This window comes from Ipomoea triloba, chromosome 2 (genome assembly GCF_003576645.1).
Source record: "Ipomoea triloba cultivar NCNSP0323 chromosome 2, ASM357664v1".
Lineage (NCBI taxonomy): Eukaryota > Viridiplantae > Streptophyta > Magnoliopsida > Solanales > Convolvulaceae > Ipomoea > Ipomoea triloba.
Genome location: NC_044917.1, coordinates 26,160,562 through 26,178,742, shown reverse-complemented (window position 1 = coordinate 26,178,742; position 18,181 = coordinate 26,160,562). Strand labels below are relative to the sequence as shown.

General features: G+C 32.6%; 1 protein-coding gene across 2 annotated transcripts; it reads left to right on the top strand.

Moving 5' to 3' along the window:
• Nucleotides 1–7,661: 7,661 nt before the first annotated feature.
• LOC116008304 (acyl-protein thioesterase 2-like) lies at nucleotides 7,662–12,383 on the top strand. Of its 2 annotated transcripts, XM_031248675.1 has the most exons (10): nucleotides 7,662–7,979; nucleotides 8,810–8,845; nucleotides 9,051–9,165; nucleotides 10,314–10,350; nucleotides 10,465–10,534; nucleotides 10,608–10,712; nucleotides 10,834–10,984; nucleotides 11,185–11,267; nucleotides 11,499–11,592; nucleotides 11,950–12,383. In XM_031248675.1, exons 2-10 carry the CDS (start codon nucleotides 8,815–8,817, stop codon nucleotides 12,032–12,034), a joined length of 771 nt encoding a protein of 256 aa, XP_031104535.1. In that variant the 5' UTR covers nucleotides 7,662–7,979; nucleotides 8,810–8,814; the 3' UTR covers nucleotides 12,035–12,383. The 2 variants fall into 2 exon arrangements, with proteins under 2 accessions (XP_031104535.1, XP_031104534.1); XM_031248674.1 differs by lacking the exon at nucleotides 7,662–7,979 and having other exon boundaries at nucleotides 8,269–8,845.
• Nucleotides 12,384–18,181: the final 5,798 nt, after the last annotated feature.

The window sequence follows — 18,181 nt, the reverse complement described above, 5'->3', positions numbered from 1 at the left end:
AACCTGAGACGCAAAATAACAAAGGCATAGTCGGAATTAGCCGCTCGCCTGCAACGGAAGTTCGCAACGCTGCCGTCAACCTCTAATGTCGTCGTGAGAGCTTCTACGGTCGCCGGTCTGTTGCTATGAGGCGGTGATGCCAGAGCTAATGCAGGAGGAAGGAAGAAATTGGGAATGAAACTTAGTGGGTTGCGAAATCACCTAAATGTCCATGGTGTTAACACTGGTTAGAGCCAAATCTGACCGGAGGGCAACATTGACTACGGTTTAAGACAATTAGGGACCCAATTAACTAAAATTGACTTTGGGGGACAACATTGCAAATCGGGCTACAATTGAAGGACCAAAAGTGCGATTTTCCCTAACCACAAAATTTCAAGTTTAATTTAGCTCTCTATAAGAGTAGATTATTGACTTTTGGGTGACAGGTACAAACTTTTTCATAAATAAAAAAGAAAATACATAGCATGGCCTAATCAACTTCTTTATTTTTTTTTTTTAAATAATCAGCTTCTTTATTTAAATAACTTTAAGTGGTATTTCCTTTTGCACCAAGTTAAGCACGGATTCGAAAACCTGTACTACTACATATTCTGGCCATTAATATATACTAGTGCTTATACTTCAATTCCTTTGGCTCACCTATTTTATAAAATATCATTTTCAAATTTTAATCCATTTACATTGATTTTCTAAAATTTCTCTATATAATAAAACCTCGTTAATGTACTGTGAAAAGTACCAAGTAATAGAGTATTAATTGTCCGGATGATGAAATGCTTACTACTATGTCAAAAGTTATAGATAGTAGTGAAAACGTAATTTTATTTTGTTATACCTGCATAGCAGTTAGTGTCATGTTTCAATGATATGATGCTAGCAACGGTCCTAGCTTCAAGCATTCACCTAACAAAAAGCATTATTGTTAAATTTCATCCATATTACAGTGACTAAACATCCAACCTTATAGTTACGTTCGTAGTCTACGTACCAATTGTCCTACACGGATTAGATTAATGCATTGACATGAAATAAATACTTTACTAATTTACTATGACTAATTATTATTATTATTATTGTTGTTGTTGTTGTTGTTGTTGTTGTTGTTGTTAGAATTAGGAAATGGATTTTTGTTAATTTTTTCTTATTTTTAATGGCATGCAAAATATGACATCCTTTTGTTTACTTATAAGTTTTCAATGCATCAAATATTACGCCTTAATATGCAAGAAAAGTATTGTAGTAAAACAACTCAGGATGAAAAGCATTGAAGATATTATATGAAATAGTTTTTATGAAATATTTTAAATAAGAAGAGAACTTTTAACACAAACTAAAATAATTAGTTAAATTTATAAGTACATAAAACATGAAAATGTATATATAGTGTCCCTTTGTCTCATTATTTTACATGTTAGGTTTATTATTCATTAGTCAAATGAATCATTTCTTCCTTAATTACTTTTTTTTTTAATATTTTTAATTATTCTTAAATTTGATTTTTTGGTGTTTAATAGTAGACATTTTAATGTAGTTTCTAGATATATAAATTTTATATACTAATAATAAACTTAGTATTATAAAAAAAAAATTTTAAATAATTTCAATCAAACCTCGTTAATTGAACTAGATACGTAAAATGGGACAGAGGAATTAATTAACTAGGTAATATAACCACAAAAGATGAAAAGTGTGTCACTTATTAATAATTCAAATCCTCAAACATTATATATAAAGTATTGCCACATTTCACTGCAAAAATCACTTCCTATTATCCATTCGTGCTACTATTACAATGTAGTATCTATTTATACTTTCTCAACCTATTGAAGCATAAAGAGTCTCAACCTATTGAAGCACAAATAGTTAATGTCTCCACTGAAGTTCAAACATGTGACCTCCGATTTAGGAGAGTCATAGTTATGTAACTTGACCACAAGGTCTTTGACAAATTTTTTTTATATTTGATTAATAAGTATGTTTTTTTTTTTAACATTTGGTGAAATCAACCAAGTTACCTTATTGAATTGATTGGTAACCCATTAATAAAAAGAATATTATTTCCACATCTAGATGTAAAAATCATAATTGAAGGAAAAATCATGAGGGAGAAATAATAATAATAATAATAATAATAATAATAATATTATTATTATTATTATTATTATTATTATTATTATTATTAAATTAATCAATTCACAAATATTCAATGATGATAAAGAATTTCCTTTAATGCCATGTGAAGGATTTTAGTAGGGGAAAAAACTTTTTTTTTAAAGGAAAAAACTTTTTTTTTTAAATACCTATATAACAAAATTATTATAGAGAAAAAAGAATCAAGCCTGGCCTACGCTTAATATATAATTTATTGAGCCCATAATAATAATAATAATTAATTAATCTAGAAGCAAAGAAGTAATTTCTTAATTAAAAAAATGAGTTTGTAGATTCTACTCTTTTAGTTACCACCGTCCCAAATGGTATAGGGAATAAAGGTCACACCGAAAAAATAAAACAAAGAAATTTTTAAATAATGCAAAAGGAAAACAAACAAACAAACAAAAATAGAGATCATTCATGCATACATACATATATACATACATACATACATATACACACACACACACATATATATATATATATTGTCCAGGTGAAACATGCGATGAGATGACATCTATTGATCTTGTCAAAATCAACGTCTAGGATGAACACGGATTAAAAATAATGCGGTGTCAATTTAGTCATTTTTCGTGTTGTTCAAACTTAAGTTGCACCAAAGTTCAAGATATTTACGAAAATGCCACCGCGTCGTTTTTTAAAAATTACATCTGATTCGTTGATCTGGACGTGGACGGCTGTGGATCGTTCTTATTTCTCTCCTGGGCACCCGTTCTTATTGGAGCGCGTATATATATATATATATATGTATATATATATATAAATAAGAATTGCCATCATTTACGAGTTGAAAGGCATTGCTAATTGAGACCAATAAAACAATAATTATTGTGACTATATAATTGAGTTGACATCGATTAGAACTCCATATTCGAAAATCAAAAGACTATTAAGGGTGTGTTTGGAAAGTAGGAAAATGACTTCTGAAAAATGAGTGATTTTTCAAAAATTAGGTCTATTTTCAGTGTTTGGATGTATTCTAGAAAACTGTCTTTGTGTGTTTGGTTCATTTTATGAAAAATGAGTAAATTGTATAATTATATATTTTTATTATTTTATTTAACATATAAAAAATATATAAATATATAAAATAATAATATTTATTTAAAAAAAAAAACAACGCATGGTTGACTGGTTTCCGCCAAAACGAGAAAGCCATGGCTATTTTGGCCAAAATCCGCTTGAAGTCATTTCCGAAAAAAAAAAAAATTCAGAAGTCATTTTTCGGAAAAATAACATCATTTTTCTTGGTCAACATAAGTTGTTTTCCGTTGACTGTATTTTTCATTCCTTCCCAAACAAAGGAAACCCAAAAAATAATTTCTGAAAATTATTTTTCGAATTTCCAAACACACCCTAAGTTATTAATCTGAACTTCAACATACATAATATGAGTATGAATTTGCTGTTGGTAATAAATAAATGATGGAACGTAATTATAAATTATTAGTGTATAAATAAGCTGTCAAGCTCATTATTTTGATAAGATAAATTTATTTAAAAAATGGAATTTGTAGTCTAGGTAAGTAGCTAATGCCAACAGCATATATTGTCTATGGATGGGTTAAAATTAAAGAAAAACACACACACACACAAATTAAACAAATGATGTTATCTTTATAACAAGGATGATTATATTCTATCTTTTGAATGTGGGGTAAATGGAGTTGACATTCAAAAGATTTGATGATAATTGCACCCCCCAAAAGGAGGGGGGAAAGGGGGTTTGCTAAAGAAATCATCAAAAGATGCGATTTTGCAGGATTTGTCTAAGACTAATGTTCCACATCTCAATAATATTTTCAAGTTTCAAGTCAACTTGTTTGATGATGATGGCATGGAATTTCTTTTGCTCTGCCTTGCCCACTCTTCAACATTATTTTTCATTTGTACTTTGCCCAAGTTTGATGATGGGTTATGTGCTATTGAACCATTCATCTTACAAAATAATCATCAATCACCATGTTACATAATTGAATCAAAAGATTTTGATTTTAATCTATATTATCTTATCTTAACTTTGAAAACTTAAAAAGAAAATGTTCAATAATAAAAACGGTACACCATTTTAATATGCTTAGAGTACATTTGGAGTTATTGAAGCGGGCCACCACTCCAACTCCACTGTCATCACTCTAGCTGCTCTTCCATAAGAGCATCCTTATCAATGGGATTATTTCACGGTTTTTGAAGGGTTTTTTGTAAGTGTGATTAGGAAAGAGGAAGTGGGAGGAGAGGAAAAAAGTAAAATAAATAATATTTAAAAAATAAAAAATAAAAAAACTGAACAGTCAGGCGCGTCTGACGCGCCCGAGTGGCGCTACTGTGCGCGAAACGCGCACAGCAACCGTTCGTGCCCCATGAATGCCCAACCCCACCTGTCAGTCATGAACCCCATATTTGTAGAAGCTTCCCAACATTCTCTCTCCACCTCTCTCTCTCTCCTCCATGTGAGCTTTAAATATGACAAAAACTCCAAAATATCCGCTCATGGCTATGCTCTAAGGAGCCTTTGGTGATGGATGATAGTTTTTGCTTGATAATGCTTTTTTATTTTTCATTTCAACTTTTTACCTAAAAGTAAACAATGATAACAATTGTGATAATGTTAAATACATATAGTAAGGAACTAGGGTTAATTTACCATCTACAATCTTATAGTTTAGGGTGTGGGGCCTTTGGAACGAGAAATTTCACCTTTTGAGGATGAAGTAGGGGTAATTTGGTTTTAGGTAATAAATAGAAGTAAATAGTGATAATAATAGGGTGAGGGTGAGCTAAGTCGGAAAGGTGGGTTATATATATGTACATAGTGATAGTACAAACAGAAGTGAACCATAGTAATCGTGGTATTGATAATGATAGAAACTAGATTATTGAAAATGAGCAATACAATCAACAAATATGTCAGTATAATAATTTATAATAACAAAGGGTATGTTTGGTTCGTACATGGGAATTAGAATGGAATGAGAATCAAATATTTGAAAATGGTAACGAGTTTTGATGAAAGTTTTTTGCATGATTGGTAGTAGGGTGGAATTAGAATGATTACCAATATTGATGTTTGAATGTTTGATTGTGTATGATCCTATAATGAGAATAAATGTTTTTTTTTTAGAATGGGAATAAATGTTTTAAAATACAAAAAAAAAAAAATCAAGACAATTGATTTTAATATAATGACATCCAAAGCATTTTTTTTTTTTTTGAGAATATATCCAAAGCATTAATATGAACAAAAAAATCAAAATAAAAATCTAAAAGTACTAACTCAAACTTAAAAATTAGATTACCAATAAAATGGAATGATACCTTATTTTAATTAGGTAATGTGATTTTTAATTGAAGTGATAATCAATAACGCTATAATCTCACTACTCACTAGGATTGGTCGGTTTGAATTCGTGACCAAGTGTTATGATATTAAGGCTCTAAAATAGTTAAATAATACTGAGTAAATATAAGCTATTTGTTTATTAAAAATTCCCTAATATTATATTTATTCCTAAACTAAAAGTCCTCATATTCATGATTCGACATATGGGCCATGCGATAAGACAAGAGCGCATAATGGGCCGAGGAATCCTTTCAGATTACGCACTGTTAGGTGTCCAGTTGTTTATTTTATTTTATATATATATTTTTTTTGTTTTAAAAAATATCAATGGATTATTTCGTACCTTTTTAGTTAAAATTTTTAAGAATAATACTAAAAACTCTCTCAATTTTTACTTCATTTTTACTCTAATTTTTATTAGTGTCTTCTCCTTCTATCAATAAAATTGTGATATTTGAAGAGGGTTTTATTCCATGAGATTCTATATTTCATTTTCCAAAATTTAAAAAGACTATAAAATATGCCTACTTTTCAACTTTTGTGTTGTTTTTAGCTCCATCGTTGAGATAGTTGATACGCGAATTGTTAATGTAAGTGGATTTTTATTTGTTGTGAAATCATTTATTCGTAATTTTTTATTTAGTTATTTATAAAAATTAGTAAGAGTCAATTAAGATTATATTTTTCATTTATGTATATTTTTTCGTTACTTTTTTTTTTTTTTGTATACATTATGCTATAAGATTTGTACTATACAATATTTGAACAAAAATATCCTTACCGTTATAACGTCCGTTATCTTTTTTCATTATTGTTGTCATGCACATACATCCACCAAATATTTTCTTATTTTCTTCGGTGGTAATAATATATACACATTATATATTGGAGTAACATATTAATTACAGTATTTCCTAAAATATAAATATCAAATTTATAAAAATTATTTATATTATTATATAATATAAATATATAAATAAATATAAAATTATAATATAAAGTATTAATATTAGGAATATTAGTATAGAAAATACTAGTATAGATGATAAGTGAATTGGGAATTTGGAGGGTTTAAAAGTTGGTTGAAAAAAAATATATTGAAAGTATAAAAAGGGATTAAAGCACATTATGCATAGAAAATATTAGTATAGAAAAATACTAGTATAGATGATAAGTGAATTGGGAATTTGGAGCGTTTAAAAGTTGGTTGAAAAATAAATATATTGAAAGTATAAAAAGGGATTAAAGCATGAAGTATTTGTATCAATCAACTTTTGTTGACTTCTCCATAAATTTTAATCATTATTTAGTGAAAAAAGAAAAAGAAAAAAAAAACTTAAGGGAGAATATGTTATCACAATCTAAGATAATAGTATAAAAAAAGACTTGTGTTGGAATTATCATTTGGTTATGACTATCAAATTTTTATTTGTTCAATCTTTTTGAGCTCAAAAAATTAATGGATCCATCATTAAATTTTAATTTAGTAATCACCAATTTAAAATAATAATAGATATGCTATCACACTACATAACAATTGGCGTTCCCCACCCATATGAATGGAGCAAATCATTTGGCCAGTCCCCTACCATTTAGTATGCTGATCGTTGGAACGAGGGTTAGTCTTCTGACTGTCGATTGGAGGGATACCTTTGAACAAACCCAAAAAAAAAAAAAAAACAAAAAAACAGTTGGCGTTCCATTAGATACTTAAAACAGTATTTTATGTTATTTGAATTTGAAAAAGGTATAAAGTATAATAAGGAGTATGTGGCGCATTAATCTGCATAGAAATATTTCACAATTTATTTTGGTTTACCGGAAAAATGGCTACTTAAAAGTGCTCTATGGGTAGTTATGAACAAATACTGCATTATAATAGAGTTAGTAATATTCAAAAAAGTACTCTATGGGTAAAGTAGCAAGAGAGGTAAACCAACCTCTAAAATTAAACTTAAAATCTTTGGTTATGAAGTCAATTATTAAACCAATTTAGTTGAGTTGATTCGGGTTTTATTAAACTATATACATTGAGAGAAACTGTTGGTGAGGAGATCCTATTATTTACTAGTAAATGGAAGATGTAGTAGCTAATAGGCGGTGAAAAGTTTGGTAGTTCAGAGTTGATTAGTTTGGAGTTGGGCAAAGGGAGGGTTGAAGGTGAAGACAAGTGTGGGTGTGGGTGTAAGGTCACACTGGCTGTCATGGTCTGAAAGGTCCAGTTTTTTGGTGCCACTCTCTGCTTTGGGGTGGTGGAGTTTGTCATGAGTATAAAACAACAAAAAACTTATGATGAATTTGAGACTTGGAGCAAAAATTGTACCCTTAGAAAATGACCTGAGCTACTAAATTCATAGGAGGCAATCAACAAAGCACCAGACAGAATCACAAAGCATTTTTCAGATCAAAAAAAAGTTCATTTCCTTTTGCTAATGTTGTCATTCTCATCCAAGAGCTCCAGGTTGGTGAACCCAACTAGTATATGCATAATGCATGTGTGGTGTATGTAGAAATGCCTAACAGAGACACCCCCAGTTTTGTTGCTTCATAACTCTTTTTTTATGCAGATAACTTGTGCTGGGAAAGAAATCCAAAAAAAATAAAAATAAAAATTATGAGATTTACAATGATGATAAATTGGACAGTTGAATACCACTTTTTAAAGTTAATGGGTATCCATCAATCATCAGAAATACATAAACAAATGATTGAGAAAAAGATATTTCTTTTTTGCCAAATTGGTGTTATTCCTCTATTTTTTTGAGTAATATTCTTGAGTTTTTGGTTGTGATGGTCACTATTACTACTTTATATATGGCCACTGCCCAGCAGTGCTCACAAGCATAGATTCTCTTTTCTGTGCTGTAAATCTAGAGCCCTCCATCCAAGCTGGGTGGTGCACCAGGAGGAATGGATGGATGAATGAATTGTGCTGTGTGAATTTTTCTCTGCATTGATTCTCTTCTCTCTCTCTCTCTCTCTCTTCCTGCTGATGGGAAAAGATTGCCTACTTTTTCCTTGTCTTTACCACTCCATTCCATGGATGCCCTTTTATTTCTTCATCAGTCTCTAGGTGGTTTTAGGAAAAATGTGCAGCTGTTTCACACATATATAGTGTTGCATATTCATATGCTTTATTCTGTTTTCGACCTACCCCTTCACCTTCTCATATAAATAGGACTCCGGGTTTCGTTTGTCTTCATTGCATTGCATTGCACTATCACTTCACAGTTCATTGTCACAGCTAGTGTTTCACAGATATATTGAAGGGTGCACTTAATCTTTTGACAGAAAGGATGAGCTATATGAACTCTTCTGCAGGTTCTGGTTAGTCATCAGCTTCTGTTTCAGATTCTTCATTGTTGCCATTCCTGGCTTCTGATAGTTTTTTGGCCATCATTTTACATTTTCACTATTGTCACATTTCACATTTTAGCAGCAGGCGAAAATGGATTATTGTCTTTACCTTTGATTATGTTCTGGTCCCTGAATAAATAATGCGTGGTTTAATAATAATAATAATGATAATCAGGAAGTAGAACTGCTAGAAGGACTTTTGAGTTTGGAAGAACATATGTGGTGAGGCCTAGAGGAAAACACCAGGCTACCATAGTTTGGCTGCATGGCCTTGGGGACAATGGTTCCAGGTAAAACTATTCTTACTTTTCAATTATCCACTTGCTACATTAAGATTTGAAACTACTTTCTGTCTTATTATTACTGGCCAATCTTGTCCTTGAGATTATTTAAAGTAAAATAATACTACAAACTCCTCGAGTTATTCTATCAGACACTAATCCTTTGGAAAGCATTGATTATCAGTTCTTTCCCCAGAAGTATATTTTGGCTATCTCTTGTATGCAAATGCAATGACCATGACAGAGATGCTAATCTCATTACTTAGTTTGATCAATTAGCCCGGCACCCAAATTATCATTATGAACCTTAGATCCTCAAAGATAAACTGTCAACTTCTCCAAACCTTAGAAGAACCTTAAATCTTTTACAATTAGTGTTTCTTAGCAACCTTCAAGCACTGCAGACCTAAGCCGGAACAGAATGTTCTGTCTTGCTGTTATACTGCTGCTTATTCCTTTTTCTGATGAATTACTGCTTAAAATATGAATAACTCATAGATTACATTTCTTTTTCTCTTTTAGCAAGGGACATACTTTTAAGGGAAAATATAATGTTGGTATTTTGTTCCAAAAAGGATAAGAAAAAGTAGCTGATGAAGTTTACATGTTGATGTTTAAAAAAAAAAAGTATTGTTTCTTAGCTACTTTATGTTGAAATTCTCATCTAATTAGTATATTGAGTAAGTGGTGCAAATGTGAAAGCTTGTAAACCAAATTGATGGCAAAAGCAGCAGCACTGTGAATTCTATATGCAATGATCAATATTATCTTCTTTGTGTTGTTTCTTATGCTACACGTCAGACTGGGCCCACATGTTCAATATACTCAATTCTATTGAGATTTTAGTGAATTTTTTTCTTTCTTTTCTTTATTAAAGTGGATACACATCATGTACACTTTGAATTGGGTAAAATTGAAGATAAATAATCCTGAGGTGATTACAGTTCAGATTAGAAGTAATGTGCCAAACTCAGATAGATAATTCTTTTTCAATTGTTTTTAACTGCTGATATAATGTGTTTTGAAGTGATGAAGACTAATAACCAAAAGAGGCTTGTTAAATGCGATTGCAGTAGCTAAATATTATTTACTGATTACAAACACAGCCATAAAATATAAAAGATTTTGTAACTTTTTTCCTCTGTTCTTTCTCACAGTTGGTCTCAGCTCTTAGAAGGCCTCCCTCTTCCAAATGTAAGAGTTTACTTGTGTGTTACATAGCTATTCAAGTGCCTTCAACTGAATTTTGTGCTCCAATACAATGTTACTGCGTATTTACTGTTTACTGTTTCCCTCTCCAATGTGCAGATAAAATGGATATGTCCCACGGCCCCTACGCGTCCAGTGGCTATACTTGGTGGATTTCCTTGCACTGCTTGTAAGTACGAATAAATAAAATCCTTAAAACATTTTATGGCTGTCACTTAAGGCTGTCTTGTCTCATGTTTTAGGGTTTGATGTTGGAGAGCTATCAGATGATGGCCCAGAAGATTTTGAAGGCTTAGATGCATCAGCTGCACACATAGCAAACTTACTGTCAGCTGAGCCAGCAGATGGTAAGATTCCTTGCTGCATTAATTAATCTTCAATCACTTGATGATTCAAACTTAGGCAGGCCTCTTGCATATCAGCTGGTTTTGGCTGTGTCTTATATCCAACTTGCTTTGTTTGAACCAGTTAAACTTGGTATTGGAGGCTTCAGCATGGGTGCCGCCGCTTCACTCTACTCTGCCACCTGCTTTGCCCAGGGAAAATTTGGAAACGGCAATCCTTATCGCGTTAACTTGAAGACAGTTGTTGGTCTTAGTGGGTGGCTTCCTGGTTCAAGGTCTCAACTCAAAACTAACACTGTCATCATCATCATCTTCTTCTTCCCTCTTTTCTCGATCAGTTGCTAAGTGTAGAAACATGTGATTGATATTTGCACTATATACTTCTGCAAGAAGAAATAAAGTCTGTTGTATAATATATATGCACGGAATCATGTTCTAAGTTTGGTTGTGATTAACATCGATCATCTTGAAGCAGGTATGTGAGCAATAAGATTGGAGGATCACATGAGGCGACTCGACGCGCTGCATCCTTGCCCATTCTGCTCTGCCATGGGACAGGTAGTATATGTAATTCTAGTCTCCACACAACTAAATTCCAACATCTATGATGTCTGTTATATATGTCCCAAATGTTTGCAGATTCTTCCAACTTAGTTTTGGAGTTTCCTTTAATTTGGTTCCCTGTAAAAATCTGTAATGATATTGCCACATACATTTTATCCATCTCTTATATATCATGCATGATGCACAGAAACTCTATTTTCACACTTTTCCATCTTGTTTGGGTAGGAGATGAAGTGGTTCCTTACAGGTATGGAGAGAGGTCTACCCATGTCTTGAGCTCAGCTGGATTCCGGAACCTTTCACTTAAAACATATGAAGGGTATGCATCCTTTCTTCCTCTTTACTTTTAGAATGAGATTTCATTTCATGTCGGGACAACCCAGCCAAGTTGGTCGGACAGTTGGTCTGGTCATAGGAATTTTCTATTGGCCTTCTTAATTTGAGTCGGTCAGTTATGGATAATTTAGGTTGGTTTATCACCTTTTGGTCCGTTATCGGCTAGGGTTACAAGACGGGTTTCACCAAGAAAATACCTCTGGTAGTGATAACGGTCTTTCCCCGTAAATCAAAGTATGAGATTTCATGTTTAGGGATGTAAATTGTACACGCACTTTGACGGGTACGCCCTAATTATGCCTTGAGAACTTATTTTTAAAAATGGGGCATGATTTTGCAGGCTTGGTCATTACACGGTGCCAAGGGAGATGGAGGAGGTCCGCCATTGGTTGAGTGCGAGGCTTGGGCTTGAAGGTTCACGATAATGAATCATATTATTATTATTATTATTATTATTATTATTATGAATCCTGGGATTAGAGTAGTTGAAGAAGGGTGGTGTGGCATGAGAATAAAAGACAAGAGATTACGACACTGTACTATATAGTTTTGTAGGTGTTTGGGCTCTGATCTGGTGAATGTAGAAATTGTAGTTTCCAGTTTTGACTGAAATGTAGTGCAAAATAAAAGATTTGGGTATGGCTTTTCATCTCTGTTGTAGGAACACGTGTAATTTGCTTCCAATATTTCACTAAGAATTTTGGTAGTTGTAATAGTATATGTATAATCTTAGTTGATATTATGTTTTTACTCATCTAATACAATATTTTATGAGTTCTTTTTTTAAATCTTACTTTTAAATTTACTTATTAGTTATTACTCATTCTTCATTGCTTCCTATATTCCACAAAGCATCTACAATGTCGTTTTTTGTACATTGAAATTTTCCTCTAATCTCCACATTATCAACACAATATCTATCTATTTATATGTTATCATTAATATATATATTTTTTTAAAAAAAAACAATAAATAAAAAACAAACTGCAAAGATAAATCTGTTTGGTAAAAAGCTAAACACCATTTCTTGTGCTAGCAAGTAGCGTTCACTCCACAAACACTTTGCAACAACTCTCCCTACCTTCCAACTTAACACCTTTATCTTTCTTATGTGGAAAAGTACTCTTTCTTATTTTATACTTTTTTTTTTTTTGAAAAAATAAGAATGCTTTCATTCATCACTTGAATCTTCCATTAAAACATTACAAAAAAAAGAAGGAGGATGAGTAACCCAATCCTCACAACCTGACTTAAAAACGGACTCCCTTGCAAGAACATGAGTTGTCCGATTCGCAGATCGCTTAAAAAAAGAGATAGACACTTTATCGAACACACTAAGTCTATCTTTAATATCTAACAAAAGCAAATCAAAGGAGGAATCTCCCATGATAGAGTTAAGACATTGTACAATAAGAAAATCATCAGTCTCAACCAACACTCTATCATGATTAAGAGATTTAAGCCAACTAAGTGCTCCCAGGATGGCAATTACTTCTGCTTCATTCCGTGAAAAGACTTTGGGTACATCTGACTGCTATAAACTGGCCAAGCTCATCTCGTAAAATTCACCCTAACCCCATTTTACCTCCGTTTGAGTCAATCACTGCATCTACATTCAACTTCAGCCATCCCGCTCGAGGTTTTTCCCATCTGGTCACTGCCTGTAAAGGAACCATCATTGTTTGATAGCAACTTTTGCTATCTCCTTCCAATCTCTAATAAATGATAAAGTTCTTTCAATGATCTGTACTACTGAGGTTGAAATGTTTCTCCAAATCTTATCATTCCTGCCAATCCAAATACTCCAACATAGCATTACCAAAATAGAAAGATCATTCTTTGAGATGGTATTCACATTTCCAATTACCCAATCTGTAAAAGTTTTGTTGGTTTTATGACTTCTGGGTAGTCAAAGGCATGCCAACACTACCTGTTAGAATAGCGAGAATATAGGAAATATGTAGGAAAATATAATGAGAGAATATAGGTATTGTACTGCTTAGAATTGCTTGTCCCCCATTCTCCATGTGTGGAGGGTCTATTTATACATATTTTGGGCCTAGAGCCCTACAAGGAATAAGAATCCTGGACCGACTCATATTGGGAGTCCCTGTTACATTATAACTAATAAGCCCTAATCTTGCTAATATTACAAGTGCTAAGTCCAATCCTTATCGAACTCTTATGTAGCTTTGTGTTGATGGTCCTTCTTGGGTTCTTGATCCAATTGCTTTCTTGGGCCGGTACATGTAGTCCATGACTAGTGTATTATCCATCATCTAGTCCCCCACTTTCTATACGAAGTCTCTAGAAAGTATACTTGCTCACTTGGGCCGGTCCATGTAACACAGGCCTAATGTATTATCCATCATCCAGTGCTCCACTTTCTTGGGATTTTGTGCATACAAAGTCTCGGGAAAGTATAATTGTGCTTTTTTGTTTCGATCAATCTATAAATAGATTTTTTTTTCATTGCCTAGTAAGTATGCGTTTCTTCCACACGGTGGTGGATTACGAGTCTGCCACTGGCTAATAGGTATATGTCTTACACTCGATGGTGGGTACAAGTCTTCCATTGCCTAGTGAGTATGCGTTTCTTCCACACGGTGGTGGGAATACGAGTCTGCCACTGGCTAATGGGTATATGTCTTCCACTCGGTGGTGGGTATATGTCTTCCACTCGGTGGTGGGTATATGTCTTTCATTGCCTAGTGATTATGCGTTTCTTCCACACGGTGGTGGGAATACGAGTCTGCCACTGGCTTTTTTTTTTTTTTTTTTTTCTTCTCTCTTTATTCTCCTTTTATTTCTTCGTTTCTTCTCTCTCTCTCCCCTTTTTTTTTTTGATATGAAATAAATACATACTTGTAAAAATAGTAGATGGCTAAGCTTTAGCCATGAAGAAATATATACGTAGTATAAGCTTTAATCCTTGCAATCGTCTTGGCCTGGGAGTATATACACATACTGCCTGTTAATTGCCACGCATGTCTCGATGAGGAAAGGAGCTCACCGTACAGCATAATCCATCATTTTGTCTTTTTCTCTTCATACCTTCCACGCAGCCGGCTGAAAATCAGAGAAGTTCCACCGTATGCCCTTCGCCGTGGGAACCCAACTACGCCATCATAGCCGTTCGTGACTCCAAGTTTGATTCCATTGCAGTAGTTGATTCCAACATTCATATAAATAATCCGGCAATAGAAGTACACATATGTAATATTCGATTCCAGAAACCAACCAAATCAACTTATATATAATCTAACAATAAATGTATATATTTGTTGGTTTCAATTGATTTTGATCCCACGAACATATTTATATGAACAAGCCTTAATTTATATATCGTTCTCTTATAAGTTATAACATATAATTCATGATTTGATAAAGATACTTAACATACATAAATCACATATAGTATGTTCTATATATGCGTAACATATACAAGTCATATACGATACGTTCATACATACGTTACATACATACATACATAACATATGAATCATATATACCAATGCACAGTACGTATATAACAATTGATTCCAGATTTCCAAATGTCAATAGTTAATTCCATTGTGCACATACGTATGTAAATTGATTTGCACGAAAAACAAGAATTATGTATATATGTTAATTCCATTTGATGATTCAATTCAAAACAACATGCAAATCAATTTATATATGACAGTACGTACTACGCTGAATAATAAACCCACAATTAAATATATATATATATATATATATATATATATATATATATATATATATATATATTACAGTACGTACGCACAAAACCCGTAATCAGCCCAATATTAAATTAACTTTATAATTAAAAATCTCCAAATATCAAGAACCCTAACTTTAGTGATTAGTCAATTTATAAGCAGGCTCTTATACCAAGAATGTTAATTAAAACCTTTATGCGCCTATAACTTGAATGCAGGAGCACAATTAACAATGAATCACATGTAAATCAACTCAATCAAGTATCAACTAAACAATATTCATGATCATGAATCCTTAATTAAAACAAGAATAAGGATAAATACTTACTTGGTTCTGTGTAATCTCTAACTTGAATAACCAATAATGCTTCACCTCTCTAATCTGTATGCCTTAATTACCTCCTGATGATAGGAAAGTCGGAACCAGTGCAGGTCCGAATGATTTGAATTGAGGATCGATGGTGAATGGTAGAGATCACGAGATCACGAGACTATTCGTATCGATCCCCACAGACGGCGCCAATGTTGGTTTTATGACTTTGGGTAGTCAAAGGCAGGTCATGTTAGAATAGCGAGAATATAGGAAATATGTAGGAAAATATAATGAGAGAATATATGTATTGTATTGCTCAGAATTGCTTGTCCCCCATTCTCTATGTGTGGAGGGTCTATTTATATATATTTTGGGCCTAGAGCCCTATAAGGAATAAGAATCCTGGACCGCCTCATATTGGGAGTCCCTGTTACATTATAACTAATAAGCCCTAATCTTGCTAATATTACAAGTGCTAAGTCCAATCATTATCGAACTCTTATGTAGCTTTGTGTTGATGGTCCTTCTTGGGTTCTTGATCCAATTGCTTTATTAGGCCGGTCCATGTAGTTCATGCCTAATTTATTATCCATCAAGTTTGATAGCCATCTAGATCTTTAAATATGTTTAATCTGTTCCAACACTCTCTTGCCACTCTACATTTCACAAGGACATTGAAAATAGTCTCATACTCATCCTGAAAGATTAAACACTCCCTGGGGCAGTCAACTATCTTCTGCCTAAGTAAACTATTAATAGGGAGACAAGAGGTACAAGCTTGCCAGAAAAAGAACTTCATCTTTGGAGGAATTTTAAGTTTCCAGATCACTGACCATTCATGGAGGTTTGAAAAAAAAAAAAAAACAGAAATCTTGAATTTGTGTTTTATAGCAACTTTTGACAGAGAAATGGCTCATGTCTTCTCTAGCCCAAACCAGTTTATCTTGCCTTGCATAAGCTGAAAGAGGGATACTAGTGATAAGCTCCGCATCCCGGACATTAAAAATATCCTAGATAACATCCGTATTCTGTGTAGAACTGATGTGCATGGATCTCCCCTGGCATGAACTCGAGTTCTGATTTGCTAAAGAGTCCTCCGAATGCCTAATATTTTCCTCACAAAACAGCAATCGCAAGAACTACGATTTAAGGTGTAGGAGATGAATTTGGTTGATGTAGGGGCTGGGTAGGGAATTTTTTGTATGTCTTTCTATAAGAATATTTTCGCCACACCTTAGTTTAAGTGATGAGGAATGGAGGGCACCACAAGATTGATAATTATATAAGTTTAGAATAACACCTCTCAACACACAATTCAATAGAGACAAGAAAATACCTTAACTTTTTTTTTTTTATTCAAATTCATTGATCTATTCCCAAATTTTGATTGTGTTTAACCTTTAAATAGGCATGTACATCACTTTTGAACGCTCTACTATTAATTAATTGAAATTAAATACCAAGTCTCCAAACATTAAATTTAAAATAAATATTCTTTAATTCTCCCAACATTAAATCTGATTTTGATGACTTGATTTCAATTCTCTTGCCATGTCTAATGTTCTTTAATTCTTCCATGTAATGATTTTGATGACTTGACTTCAATTCTCTTGTCATTTCCTCATCAAGAACCCTAGGTATTTAAAAAAAAAAATTGTACTTCAAAATATATATATATTTTTTATCAAGACTTTATAAATTTGAAATGTCCCAAGCCTACCAAGTGTAGTGGGCTAGTGGCAATCTTGAAGAACATTAAGATCGATGATTTCCTATTCTTATAATTAGCACAAATAAGAAGAGATATTGTCTAAGTTTTTTTTTTTTCTTTATCCATCCTTTTCACTAATAATGCATAAAACTATTTATAGAAATATCTCGACTTTATTAAGCATTTGAAGCTTCTACGTACATAGTCCTCGGCCCGTATATGTACTTTTATTCATAAAAATAGTAACTCTAATTAAGTTGTTATAGTAATTAACATTTCTAAAAAAATAGCGTATTGACCTCTTTATTTTGAACCACCTATATAAACAATCTAATTAGTTTATGTCTTGTTAATCTCCTCTCCAATAACAAGCTCACTCAAAGAACCACCTATATAAACAATCTAATTAGTTTATGTCTTGTTAATCTCCTCTCCAATAACAAGCTCACTCAAAGTGTAAGATAGATGTATAATATAATCTAACAATCTAATTAGTTTATGTCAACAAGCTCACTCAAAGTGTAAGATAGATGTATAATATAATCTAACAATCTAATTAGTTTATGTCTTGTTAATCTCCTCTCTAATAACAAGCTCACTCAAAGTGTAAGATAGATGTATAATATAATCTCATTATATTATGTCTTGTTAATCTCCTCTCCAATAACCAACTCACTCAACCAGGTACCACTAGACCACAACGTCATTGACATTTATAAATGCCACATTTTAATTTCTTGATCATTAACCAATCCTTTTTTATTAACTACTTTAGCCAATGGACCATGAAGAGAATTGAATCTCATGCATCACTATAAAAAAA

Bases quoted from the DNA above. Each gene is read 5' to 3' on its own strand.
- LOC116008304 (XM_031248675.1), top strand. From the start codon at position 8,815: ATGAGCTATATGAACTCTTCTGCAGGTTCTG. The intron at 8,846-9,050 runs GTTAGTCATCAG...AATGATAATCAG, and splicing joins GAACTCTTCTGCAGGTTCTG to GAAGTAGAACTGCTAGAAGG. The intron at 10,351-10,464 runs GTAAGAGTTTAC...TCCAATGTGCAG, and splicing joins AAGGCCTCCCTCTTCCAAAT to ATAAAATGGATATGTCCCAC.